The sequence below is a fragment of the Triticum urartu genome, chromosome 2 (genome assembly GCF_003073215.2).
Source record: "Triticum urartu cultivar G1812 chromosome 2, Tu2.1, whole genome shotgun sequence".
Taxonomy (NCBI): Eukaryota; Viridiplantae; Streptophyta; class Magnoliopsida; order Poales; family Poaceae; genus Triticum; species Triticum urartu.
In genome coordinates this window covers 16972639-16986938 of record NC_053023.1, presented here as the reverse complement: position 1 = coordinate 16986938, position 14300 = coordinate 16972639, and the positions used below count along the sequence as shown (strand labels likewise).

The 14300-nt window shown below is 50.7% G+C and overlaps 1 protein-coding gene and 1 pseudogene across 1 annotated transcript; both read left to right on the top strand.

Moving 5' to 3' along the window:
• Positions 1–4558: 4558 nt before the first annotated feature.
• Positions 4559–5977, top strand: LOC125534769 (serpin-Z2B-like). The gene is made up of 2 exons (XM_048697880.1): positions 4559–5023; positions 5144–5977. Exons 1-2 carry the CDS (start codon positions 4559–4561, stop codon positions 5975–5977), a joined length of 1299 nt encoding a protein of 432 aa, XP_048553837.1.
• Positions 5978–9190: 3213 nt separating this feature from the next.
• On the top strand, positions 9191–11355 carry LOC125534768 (annotated as a pseudogene).
• Positions 11356–14300: the final 2945 nt, after the last annotated feature.

Genomic DNA, 14300 nt, shown 5'->3' with positions numbered 1-14300 from the left:
GTTCACTCGGTCATAGGCTTTCTCGAAGTCAAGCTTAAGGAGCACGGCCGGCTGCCTTGTGCATTTAAGCTCGTGGACAATCTCTTGTAATACTACCGGTCCTTCGAGAATGTTGCGGCCTTTGAGGAAGCCCGACTGGCTACGATCAATCACGCGCTGTGCGATCGGGGCAAGTCTCGTCGTATAGGCCTTGGAGCAAATTTTGAACGGCACGTTAATAAGAGTAATGGGACGGTATTGCTTGATAGAATCGACCCCTTTAACTTTTGGGATGAGGCTGATGACACCAAAGTTAAGGCGCGAGATTTCTACCGTACCTAGCGCAAAGCCGTTGATAATATCGTAGAAAATTTCCTTGAGCGCAGGCCAAAAGCGGTGAAAGAAAGCCACAGGCCAACCATCCGGCCCAGGTGCAGTATCAATCTTCATCGAGCCAAGCGCATCGTCAATCTCCCCAATGGAAAAGGACAAGGCCAAGGCATCGTTCTCGGCTTGCGACACTCGTGACTCTTCCCCCTAGAAGTCAGCACGAAGGCGCATGGACTTCTCCTCCGCTGTTCCCAACAAGTTAAGGAAGAAGCCATAGATATGGGCCGAAATCTCGGCTTGACTGACCAGCAGCCCATGCTCAGACTGTAATCTCAAGATCGAGCACTTCCATTTGCGGCCGTTGGCGAAGGCATGAAAATAACCCGTATTCGCATCACCCTTAGTAATCCACTTGACGCCGCCCTACGACGCCAATATTCCTCCTCTTCCCTGAGGATGGCAAGCACTTGGTTTTCGAGGGCGTAACGGTTAGCCCACTCTGCTTCCGAAAAGGTTCTGGAGTCAGCTTGCACGTCTAGGGCTTTAATTTCCTCGATAATAGCTTCCCTTGCGCGTTTAGCTTCACTCCCGTGATTTGCACCCTATCCTCAGAGGAAACCACGCAGCGCACCGGCCGCCGAAACCGAAGTGTCTAGAGGACTCCTGGAGCGACCAGCCGCAGCCCTTGCTTGCTCCCAGCGCGCAATGAGCATGGGGCCGAAACCCTCTACCTCGAACCACCCAGTTTCAAAGTAGAAGCGTGGGCTTCGCTTGATCCTATCCTCCCCAGAGGCCAAGATCAGCGGCACATGGTCCGATCCGATGCGCGTTTCAGCGACCAACGTACACATGGGGAAGATCACTTCCCAATCTGCCGTAACAAACACTCGGTTAAGAACATTGCACACCGGAGCGAGTTGCTTGTTAGTCCATGTATATCTAGCACCTGTCCTAGCAATTTCCCGCAATGCACAAGCCGCAATGGCATTGTTAAAGAGAGAAACTCTAGGCCAGTCAATGTTGCGGTTGTTTTTATCCGTGCCCGAGCGGATAAGGTTAAAATCGCCCCCAAGAACGATGGGGATATCAGTGGCTTGCTTGGCCCCGACCAAGTCTTGGATTTCACCCAAGAAATCTGCCGCGCGCGAGTGGTCTGCCGGGCCGTAAACACAAACAATCGCCCAAGTAGCCAAAGAAACCCTATGCTGGATCGTTACAGAAATGAAAAACGAGCCCATGTCCCAACTTACAACACCACACACATCAGAATTACATCCCAGAAGAAGACCGCCTGAGTGGCCGCAGGAGGGAACCCAGCCCCACACGAAACGATGAAGGGGGGCGTATGCCGCAAGGTCTCGATAAGAAAAATCAGCTTTGATCGTTTCTTGAAGCGCCACTACGTCAATCCTTTCCCGAGCAATATACTCTTTTAGTTGCGTGCGGCGACCCGAGTGCCCGCAACCCCGAATGTTCCAGAATAGGTATCGCATCAAATAATACGATTGCGGAGGCGAACCCCTCTGGGGGTCACCGGTTTTGCCACACCTTTTTTAGGCGGGGCGCGACTCGTCGAGGGCGCTGCGTCATCCTCCCTGGTTTCAGCAGCCCCCTCCGACAAGACTAACGGTATGGAGTTGGTCACAATCCCTGAAGATCCAAGGGCCGACAGCGCCGTGGCGTTGGCCTCCCTGGCCTTGGCCACTGCAGCTGCCTCAGCCAGAGCCACTTGGGCATCCTCGTGAGCGCGAATAAGGGAAACAAGCTCACCACGCTCCGCACCTATCTCAAAACCGCTGTCGTCTAGGATAGAAACAAGTTTTGGATCTGTAAACGCGTTCAAAATCTTAAAGGAGGGAGGGGGTTACCTGAAGTCTCAAGATTCTTGTCCGCCAGGCGGAGCTGCGCACTCTCCAGGGAAGACAGGTCACCCAGCGCCGCCTTGGCCCGAGCACTTGGAGCACGTTGAGAGACCGGGGAGGCTCGGGAGCGCCTTGCCTTGGTCAACGTGCCCGCAGCACCCAGCGCAGCCTGCAAATCCACGCACGCTGGCGCCACAGGCGAAGGGAGGGACATCACAGCTTGGTTGGCCAATGGCTTCCGCCCGACCGACTTCTTGGGTGCCCGTCCGGAGCCCCCCGAGCTACGGCGGCTTTACAGCGGGGTGCGAATGGAAGGTTCATTGAGCACCATGCCCGTGTCAGAGCCTAGCTGACTGGGGGAGGCCGGGGCGACCGCAGAAACATCACGACCAGCGACAGGCAGCGCCAACGTACCAACCTGATTGAAAACCCCCACCAGAGCGCGGGACGGAGGCGGACTGCTCCTAGCCGTGTTCGAAATCGCAAGCGACTCAGGCTCAGCGCCCTCCTTCCCCGCGTAGAGCACTAGCTCTTTGATGCCTAGTTGATTCCAAGCCTCCGTGTCAATCGACGTGTCCGGCATACTGTCCTCAGGATCGTCCTCACGGCAGGCCATGTCCACATCCATAGAACGGCCACCGTTGCCAATGTTTTGCCCTCCCTGGGCCCCGGGATCAGTCCGCTGCTGCCCAGCCGTCCCCCCGGTCCCCGAACCAGGCGGGCCAACACTCTTGTCGCCCGGGTGGGAGGGTGCGTTGCCAGAGCCAGGCACCACTGGCCCGTCTCCAGGGCGCTTTGGGAGCCTCTCCACCTCAACCCTGATATCGAATCCCTCATGGTTAAACCAGACTTGCACGAAACCGTTCATCTTGTCAGGGGCTTTGCATCCAAACTTCATCCTCACCGGTCCCACCCGGATGAGGGAGAGCTCATCCACCATGATAGGTCTTCCCAGCATCTTGAGCCCCTTCATCAGACGATCAACATGACGGTGCTTCTTGGGAATGTCATTCCTCTTCGGGGCACTGAATGAGAAAGCACTTTCATACTCATTGGTACTCTTGCTCAAATTGTGTGATATACTTTTCACACACAAGCATGGTGATGAATCTTTGCGAGATTTTATTTTTGTACTTGCTAATTTACTCGATGTGCATGACAATTCCATCCTCATTGATATTCCTCCAAAGGATCCAAGAACTGGGAGGGGCCAGAATGGTGTCATGTTGAGAGGTACCCCAAGCAAACAATTTATTCATCATGCAAGTTGCAACACATACACACTTTGCAAACATAGGCAGCATGAAGCACTTCATAGGTTGTAAGATCAAGCTATAAATGACCTCCTTTGTGCCGGGGTTCACCAAACGCAAGAGGGTGCAACAAATTACCTGCAAAATGAAGATAACTTCGCCCGTCGCAACTGACAATGAAGCAAGAACTACAGCTTTTGTACTCATGACGAGACAATTAGACACCTCTTTTTTCAGTGCAAGTTTGCGCGTTCTATGTGGTCAATCATTAAAATAGCATATAAGCTTTATCCACCCATAGGTGTTGCCAATATTATTGGTCATTGGCTGGACGGTATTCCTTATAGATTCAAAACGCAAATAAGGATGGGAGTGTATGCCTTATTATGTTCGCTTTGGCTATGTTGAAATGATCTAATTTTTAATGACAAAAACTCTTCTCTGTTGCAGGTTACTTTCCATTGTACACAATCACTTCGTACTCGGTCTATGTTTCACCGTACGGAGATCCAAGCGTTGTTCAAAGTGGTGTGTACGTAATTGGAGCGAGTGGCCATGGAGGGGATTTTTCCAACATGGTTGGCAGCACAACCTTCATATCGATCCATCACCTCCTTCGACATACGCATAGTGACGGTCCTATTTGACTCTACTAGTGCCGATATGTTAGTTTTTTTTTGGGTTTTTTCAGACTGTTTGTGTTTGGTTGTGTGCATCATAACTATGCAGAGGCCGGGTGTTGCTCATCATAATTTGTACCCTCTTGATGCTGCATTATGAGTTAATAAAAGCGTGCTTTATCGGAAAAAAGTATGCCTACCCTGAGGGAGGGTGACACCTAGCCTAGCCAACTTATGGGCTTCAAAATTAGTTCATTTTCTTTTGAGACATTTCAAAATTATTTCATGGATAGTGCTTAGTTTTATTGGGCTGTGGATTAGCCCTTTAACACTATGCGAGCTGAACTTCTTGTTTTTTTTCCTTGAGCTGTATTTTTAATTTTAGTTTCAAAAAATGGGCCCAATGTTGTCGTGGCTTATTACCCAAGGCAGGCAAACAGCCTCTATAAAGTACTGCATGACTTGATCAAAACGCAAATCAATTCCCCATGCGCCAGCATCGACGCTAGATAAGATGGAATCTATGAAGGAGTTCGCCCTCCGGCGTTTCCCGAAGCTAGGCCGATGGTTCTGCACGGAGGCCGACGCCGACGCCGATCAGGCCGTTCCCAGCGATGGCCTGCAGGCTTTCTCCCTCGGCCTGAATAAGCGCCTCGCGCACGACGCCGGCAGGAGGAGCAACCTGGTCTTCTCGCCGCTGTCCGTCTACGCCGGGCTCTCGCTGGTAGCCGCGGGCGCCCGCGACCGCACCCTCGATGAGCTGCTCGGTGTCCTCGGCGCGCCCTCCCGGGACTTCCTCGCCGGCCACGTCCGCGCGCTGGCCGAGCAGGCCCTCACCGACCAGTCCAAGACCGGCGGCCCGCGCGTCAGCTTCGCCTGCGGCGTGTGGCATGACCGGACCATGCCCATCCACCCCGCCTACCGCGATGCCGCCGAGTCGTTCAAGGCCATCGCCCGCGCCGTCAACTTCCGCCAAAAAGTCAGTGCAACGCCATCTTCCGTTCTCGTCTCCCATGATGACTGACCTGTAAGTAATCTGCATACGATCGATGAATTAATGTCATTGCCAACGTGCATGCATGCTATGCTCCTTGTGCAGCCGGAGGAGGCTAGGAAGGAAATCAACGCATGGGTGTCGGCGTCGACAAACGGCTTCATCCCCTCCATCCTTAGCCGGGGCGCGCTGTCAGACCTCACCGACCTGGTGCTCGCCAACGCCATCTACTTTAAGGGCAAGTGGGCGAAGCCATTCGCCGGGTATCTCACCCAGCACGACAAGTTCCACCGCCTCGACGGCACCGCCGTCGATGCCCCCTTCATGCGCGGTCTCGGCAGCCACAGCATCGCCTGCCACGATGGCTTCAAGGTGCTCCAGCTCCGCTACGAGGAAGGGCACGGCCCCTTGCTGCCCCAGCTGCCGGCTCTAGCTCCCACGCCTGCGCCGATCTACTCGATGTGCGTCTTCCTCCCCGATGCGCGCCGCGGGCTGTGGCGGCTCACCGACAAGATCGCGTGCAACCCCGACTTTCTGCGCAAGCACTTGCCGAGGAACAGCGTCCTGGTCGGCGACTTCCGGCTGCCTAAATTCAAGGTCACCTTCGACATGACGATGAACGACGTTCTCCAGGAGATGGGTGTCAAGGAGGCGTTCGAGCTGGGGAAGGCAGACCTGTCCGACATGGTGGAGGACGGCGGAAGGAGGAAGATGGCGCTGGAAAAGGTGATCCACAGGGCCGTCATCGAGGTGAACGAGGAAGGCACAGAGGCGGCGGCCGCCACTTGCATGACGCGTCTTGGATGCACACCGGACTCGCGGCCGCCTGCACCATGTGTGGACTTCGTGGCTGACCATCCATTTGCCTTCTTCATCGTCGAGGAGGTGTCAGGCGCGATTCTGTTCGCGGGGCACGTCCTTGATCCCACCATCAAGTGATGGAGGGCTTTTTTGATTTAGGGTTTGTAATGCTAAACGTATAAAGAGTTACACATAATTACACGTAAACTCGAATTCCTTTTTTAACTAACCCCTGATTTTCATAGGAATGGGCCCCTCCTCTCTCTTGATCTCCAATCAAAACCCACATGCTTGTAAAACCCGTATAAACCTATGTATGTGTGGCATTACTCGTCTAAGGCTCAGTGGATTGAGACTTGATAATACTAGACCTACGAACGATTTTACAAAGCTTTACGTAACTTTCTAACAACTAAACCTTCTCCCCTCCTGATTTACAGTGGGTGGGCGCCTTCACCCCCCACTTCCAAACCTAGCCTTTCGTATGTCTGGCATTACTCACTGAGACTATGCATGCGTCGGCACGTTTGCTGCCCTATCATTTGTGATTTTTCTTTGTTGGCTTTTTGTAGGCTCAGTTTCTGTGGTCTTTTGCTTTCTATATATGGCTTGTCTGTCATTGGCTGAGTTCTTGTGCGTCTAATTTTCATGTTGCTTTTTCTAATCAACTACTAAGTGTTCCGATTTTGTCACTAGCGTCACTGATGGTTCATTCCTTCCCTTCGTGTCATCCTGCTTCCTCTTTTCTTTTATCATTTCTATCATAAATCGTTTGTGTTGGTTGCTGGCTGGCATGTCATAGACTACTAGCTCTGAACCTTTGGCTTGGTTTCTCTAATGGAAATCGGAGGGGAAAACCTCTTTTAGTCAAAAAAAAAATCTTTCAAAAATCATTTCATATATTTTATAAAAACAAAATGAATTTTTAAAGTCTAAAATAAACAAATAACAAAATGAAAAGAAGGAAATAATTTAGTTGCATGTTGCAGACGGATTTGCAACGATGTGCGGCGGACGAGAATGCAAATTGGTTAAAAATTATTTTGAAAGGGAAAAAAATGTAAGTTGCACGCGGATTACATGTAATTGCGCGTGTCTGACGGACATTCAACCCCGTGCAACAAACATGTGAGCAACCGGACGGCGCTGTGAAAAGCAAAATCTAAAGTACCACTATTTATGAAAAAAGCACAAAATACAAAACTCAAAAATAAATTTGAAAGAAAAAATAGAATATAAATACATGAAAAATTCAAAACACACATATCGGACCGTCCAAACAACTCAACACCGAATCATCCCTAGTCACGCTTACTAGTGTCGCATGCAGTTACAACAACTGCAGTTGTATATGTCAACGATGCGCAATTAGGTGGGACATTTTTTAAAACAAAAAACACTGTTATTTAGAAAATATAAAAACCTAATAAACAAAAACAAAAAATAGAAATAGTGGTAGAGATGCAACTGCCCGCCTTCCCTCGACAAAAAGACCACTGAGGTGTTGTCGCGTTGGAGACATGTCATTGCAGCCGGAAATGACACTTGCAATAGCGTGCGTAGTGGCAGACATGCAACCGTCCCAAATTACCACTGAGTGGCAATCCTGTTGAAGACATGCATCTACAATCGGGGCCAACACTTCCAGTTGCATGCTTAGTGACAAGCATGAAACTACCCTAACAAAACAACATAGGGTTGCGGTCGAAGACGACATTTGCGGTTGTGTGCCTAGTGACAAATATGCAATGGCTCTCCTCCTCTCCTAGATAAAAAAAAAACCTTAAAACACCTTTATTTGCAGTCGAGGTCAACACTTGTAGTTGTGTATCTAGAGGCAGACATGCAACTGCACCCCCTCCCCTCACTAAACAAAACAGGATTGAGTTGCAGCCGCGTTGAAGACATACGATTGCAGTCCAGGGCAACACTTGCAGTTGCATGCCTAAACTTAGACATGCAATTACGAACCTCCCGCTCAAACACACTAAGTTGTAGTCGGGGGCGACACTTGCAGTTGTGTGCCTTGTGGCAGACATGCAACTGTTGACTCCCCGAAATAACACCACAAAGTTGCACTCCGCGTGGAAGACATTCTGTTGCTGTCGGGAGAGACACATGTAGTTGCATGCCTAGTCGAAGACATGGAACTGCCCCTCCCAACATGGAACCTAGTTGATATACGTTGATTTAATTCGTGTTTGCTTATAATTAGATCGTGTTGGGTTTGCATCAACTTGGTGTGGTGTGTGATTGATGAACTCAAAATTTAGCTTGTGTTTGGTTGATGGAACAACAAATATTGTTGTGATGGGTTATGCAAATTTACTCACAAGGGTTTTGAGTGGATAATCTAGTGCATACTAATTTACTACTAATATGTTGAGCTAGCTGGCACAAAAAAGTGAAAGGGACAAGTTAAGACTTATGAAAAATCTGAAAATAATCTAGCTTGGAGGTATGAACATACATTTTATAATTTTAATTCGACGGGCTCAAGAACAAAAAGAACAGATAATTCATTTTGTGAAAATAGTGTTTATTTTCATTGGGCTGCGCTTTGGGCCCATTAACACGAAGGGCTGAGTTTAGAGTTTTGCTACACCTACGTGAGCTTAAAAGTAAACACTAGTTTCCCATGTTTGGCCATGAGCCCCAAGAACTGAAGCTCCGGCACTTACCTTCGCCTTCTTCAGCTGCACCTCGGCGCTCTCCAGTTCTGCCTTCGCAATCATCGCCACCGCAGCTTGAGTGACTAATAGGCTGATGATTGTCAGCCCGCCAAGTTTGACTTCAGGCGGAGGGGAAGAGAAGAGGGCTTCTTCAAACCCGAGCGGCGGCGACCTACCATGCACTACTCTTACTCACTGTCGGCGGCGCCCGCGGACGTGCCGGCTTTGTGGTCGTGGCGGCGGTGCGCGACCTTGGTGGTGTCCTCCTCGTCGTCGGTCTTACCCCACACCGCGTCCATCGCCTCATCAAACTCCTTCTAGTCAGCCTTCAATTCCTCCTGGCATTGGTGGTACCACCAGTGGGGGAGCCGGATCTCGCGGGCAGATTGATAGGACTCGAGCATCGCCACCTGCTCCTCCACTTCCATGTCCGGCGCGATCGCCCTGCCGGCGGCGAGCTGCTCATCCGCCTGTTGGTGCTTGTGGAGGAGCTGGAGGTTGTAGGCCGTGTTGGGTTGCGCCTCCCGGAACTGCTCCTCCCGCATCATGTCCATGTAATGGTCATGGTGCAATGCACCAGTGGGGGTGACGCCGGTGAGGATGGTGACGCCGACTCGTTCTCAGTCGTGTCCTCCATTGGGACGTCATCAGCCGCCGGTTGTCATGCCAGTAGGTAGCAATGGCGGTCATCTCCTTCTTCTGCTTCGGCGATCATCCGTTCGAGAGAGCTTTGGAGCGCGAGGAGGCCACGGTGGGGGTGGTGTGGAGAGGAGAAAAGGACGAGAGGAGGATGACTGCGGCTATGGTCGAATGGCGATGGTTGGCGGCAGACAAACAGACGGGTGGGGTTGGAATATGTTCCTCGAAAACCACATGTCATTAATGTGGGTGGCAGACGGCCATGGTGTCTTTTGAACACAGAGCGGTCGCGCACACCAGGAAGCGGCGCGGGCGACGCTCTCTCGGCCGACGCATCGCTTCAGTGCCGGCGGCCGGCGGCAGCGAGAGGTCGCGTCTGCTCTGGCTGGGCATGAATGCAGCAGCACTGAACATTTCGGGCAGGAAACGAGCACGAGCGATGAAGGTTTTTTTGCTGGGCCAGGGCGGTCAGGAGCAGACGTGTCAGCATTCCGGATGCCTGAAAAGCCCCCTATAGTTTGTCTCGGGATTGCGGGAAAAAGTATATCAAGACCATTCGGCGGATCAATACAGACCCGGGTTGGATGACACAAATGTCGGTTTTGGGGATGCCCTAAGTCTAACATTTTGCTGAATTTATTGTTTTAATTTCTTGAGCTGTGTTTTCTTAAAATTTTAGTGTCAGAATGGGCTCGATTATGTTATGACTTATGACCCAAGGCACAAACTGGCTCTAGTGTCAGGCTATAAAGTACTGCATGACTTGATCAAAACGCAAGAGAAATAAATCCCCATCCGCAAGCATCAACGCAAGGCAATGATGGAATCTGTGAAGGAGTTCGCCCAGCGCCGCTTCCAGAAGCTAGGCCGATGGTTCCGCAGGGAGGCCGAGGTCGACCTCGCCGCCGCCGGCGACGGCCTTCGCCCTCGGCGTGAACAAGCGGCTCGCGGACGATGCCGGCAGGAGCGGCAACCTGGTCTTCTCACCGCTGTCCGTCTACGCGGCGCTCTCCCTGGTGGCCGCTGGTGCCCGCGACCACACCCTCGACGAGCTGCTTGGTGTGCTCGGCGCGCCGTCGCGGGACTTCCTCGCCGGCCACGTCCGGGCGCTCACCAAGCAGGTCCTCGCAGGCCGGTCCCGGACCGGCGGCCCGCGCGTCAGCTTCGCGTGCGGCGTGTGGCATGACCGGACCATGCCCATCCGCCTCGCCTACCGCGATGCCGCCAAGTCCTTCAAGGCCGTCGCCCGCGCCGTCAACTTCCACGAAAAGGTCAGTGCAACAGCATCTTCCGTTTTCCCCATGACCGATCTGTATTCGGTGATCTATAATTCTGTATACAATCGATCATCAATGCCACCGCCAACGTGCATGCATGCTGGTGGTGCAGCCGGAGGAGGCAAGGGAGCAGATCAACGCATGGGTGTCGGCGTCGACGAACGGCCTCATCCCCTCCCTCGTCGGCCGGGGTGCGTTGTCCAACCTCACCGACCTAGTGCTCGCCAACGCCATCTACTTCAAGGGCAAGTGGGCGAAGCCCTTCGACAAGAAGGACACCAAGGACGACAAGTTCCACCGCCTCGACGGCAGCACCGTCTACGCGCCCTTCATGCGCGGCTTCGGCACACACAGCATTGCCTGCCACGACGGCTTCAAGGTGCTCCAGCTCCGCTACGAGGAAGGGCGCCGCCTCTTGCCGCCCCAGCTAGTGCGGACGCCGGCGCCGATCTACTCGATGTGTGTCTTCTCCCCGACGCGCGCGATGGGCTGTGGCGGCTCACCGACAAGATCGCGTGCAACCCCGAGTTTGTGCGCGAGCACCTGCCGACCAGCAAGGTCCAGGCCGGCGACTTCCGGCTGCCTAAGTTCAAGGCCAGCTTTGGCATGTCGATGAACGACGTTCTCCGGGACATGGGCGTCAAGGAGGCATTCGAGCTGGGGAAGGCCGACCTATCCGACATGCATGGCGGAGGACGGTGCAAGGAGGAAGCTGGCGCTGGAGCAGGTGATCCACAGGGCCGTCATCGAGGTGAACGAGGAAGGTACCGAGGCTACGGCGGCCACTTACACGATGGGCTACGGATGCGCAGGGAACCCAGCGCCGCGTGTGGACTTTGTTGCTGACCATCCCTTTGCCTTCTTCGTCGTCGAGGAGTCCGGTGTGATCCTGTTCGCGGGGCACGTCCTTGACCCCACCATCAAGTGAGGAAAGGCCGTGCATGCTGCATGCATCCACGCTTGGATTTGTATAGCATGGACTTCTGATTAGATACGTACGTACATTAAAACCTTTGCTACACCCAGTTCCGTTCAGTTCCTGTTAAGTGGTTGAAATGTTGCATCGGGAGGTACATCATTGCTGAAGCACACAAAACTCTTAGCCTTTTTAGTACTTCCTCCGTCCGGAAATACTTGTCATCAAAATGAATAAAAAGAAATGTATTTAGATGTATTTTAGTTCTAGATACACCCCTTTTTGTCCATTTTGATAAGTTTTTTCGGACGGAGGGAGTAGTAATAAGATCCACCCTTATTCTCAATTTCTCACATGCAGTAGCACATGCAAATAACTAAGACTTTAGGCCATTAAGGGCTCAAATTCCCTGTTTTTTTAAGGAAAAAAAATACGGTTGATCCTTTTTACCCGGTCGGGCGTTTTGCACGCTAATCTGGCGGTTGCCGGTTTATGTGGGTTTGGTCTCCGTGAGACGCACGTTCCCATGCCTTTGACTGGTGAATTCTTTGATGGCCACATTTCAATATTTTTACGTCGGTTCAGCTGATCGGTTGCAGATATTTCATGATCCCCTCTCCTTTCCATGTGTCTGGTCAAACCTCATGTAACCGCTTCGCCGCCCTACTCCAGTATAAAAATCCTCCCGGCCGTGCGCATCTTCCGAACCCCGGTTGCGCCCACATTCGGACCCTGCCCATCGCCGTTTTCCCGGCCGGCGCCCCCCTCCCTCCATCTCCTCTTCGCCCGGGTCATCAGCGACGGCTTATGGGGGCACACGCGGAGGCCGCGTGCGATCGAGGAGAAGCTCGTCCCCGTGCAAGGTGGCGGGGCATCGGCGGCATGGTTTCTCCTGATTCTTCCAGTCTCCACCGCCAGTAGTAAGAACGCCGCTACCGAACGTGCCTTGTGCTTCTTGATTTCCCTATGCAGTCGTCCCTTATCCACCATTTCCTGAGGAGCAGCACCATGCCCCTCCATCGTGCTTCATTTGCCCCAAAGCGTACTAGCCAATCGCGAATCGTTCCACCTCTGGGTAAACTCCCTTGGTTTCAATTCTTGCTCTCGAGCACCCTAGATTTTCCCCGTGATTTTTTTTCTTGCATTGTGGAGGAGCATAGAAATCGCTGCTTCTTTACTACACCAATTTTTTTTAGAGAATGCCATCATGGCTCACTTTATTGAACTCAAATGGTAGTTACATCATCCACAAGAAAAGGTACTATGAAACTACGAGGCTCATCAACCCAAACACAGGGGTTAATCTCAGCCTCTTTAGCTAGATGATGAGCAACATAATTAGCATCCCTATTGCAGAAACTAAAACAAACTTTGCCAAAATAGTAGCCTGAATGCATATATCATCATAATATAGAGCAGCCGATGTAGAAGAGAACCCTCCAGCCTGAAGTATCTTGATGGCTTCAAGACAACCCGATTGGATTATAATTCTGTTTAGACCCAGCTCATTTGCCAATGTCAGTCCACGTCTAACAGCCATAGCTTCAGTTGTTGCCGCATCAATTGCATATACGACCCTCTCATTGCATGCCGCCATGAATCTCCCCACATCATCCCTGGCCACCGCTCCTACACTGCCGGATTCAGTATTGTCCAAAGTTAGATTGGCACCCTATCGCAAACCAAGAGGCAACCTATACATTGTCATTTTTTTTGCGGGGATCATAGTACATTGTCAAGGCATGCAGGTTAATATACCAGCAATCTCATATACTCGCTTCGTTCCTTTGTGTAAGGTGTATTTGTTTTGGCACGGTGACCAAGTCATAAAATTATAGAAAATTTAGGACGAAATTACCCTCGATTAATTCAGTGGTTAATGACAAATAAATCAATTCGGCTAGTAAAGGAGAAGATACTGGCAATTAGGAGAGATATACTCTCATTCTCTCCTCTAGAAGAAGATGTACATGCAATCGAAAGAGTGATACTATTTTTTCTTCTAGAGGGCTAAAACGAATTATGATAAATTAGAAGAAATGCACCTTACATTGCGAAATTTTATCAAAAGAAACAAATGCACCTTATATAAAGAATCAGAGGGAGTATGAACTATTCGTTGATCTAACTATCCTTGATTTTCTCTATCTCCCTCATTTTAGTTGTTAATTGCCTACACCATGATATCAAGACCAATTGCAGTATTGCATCTGTACAGACGGAACACAATGCAAGGCTGATTTCCAATAATAACCTGTTCTCTTTCTTTTACAACGTATCAGAACACTGAGTGAATGAAACTGTTACAAGACAGACTGCAAATGAATCCAAAATCACTATCAATTTCATTGATGACCAATCCTTATATACAACTGGAGGGGACGCAAGTGAACAGCCGCGCCCGCTCGATGGGGAGTGAGGGAATTGTCGTGACTGTCGCTAGATTGGCAACTCACGTGCAGTTACACAAAGAGAGGATTATCTCCTTAATTACAACATTAATTAAATCCTAACACTCCCCCTAATCCTCGCTTGTCTTTGTGATTGATCATCCTTGAAATAGTCTCCTCCAAAACCCCTGCGGGAAAAATATGAGGAGATATGCATAACATGCCATGAAAAACTCCTTCCAAAAACCCCGTGGGAAAATAAGGAGAAAATGACATATCACAATGCTTGTATTACTATTGCCTCATTAAAAACCTTCTATGAGAAACCATTCAGGAAAAAAACTCATAAAGGAAAATAGTACAATATCTACAATATCTAAGATCCAAATATTCTAAACATGTTATCATATGGGAGTACACCCCCCCTGAATCTTGCATTCACAAAGTCATGTCATAGCAAATCCATTAACATAATTCTACAATGAAGAACTTGATAAAGACTTCGTGAACAAATCATCTAGATCATCACACGACTTTATTTGCAAGATATTTAGCTCCCCCATATCT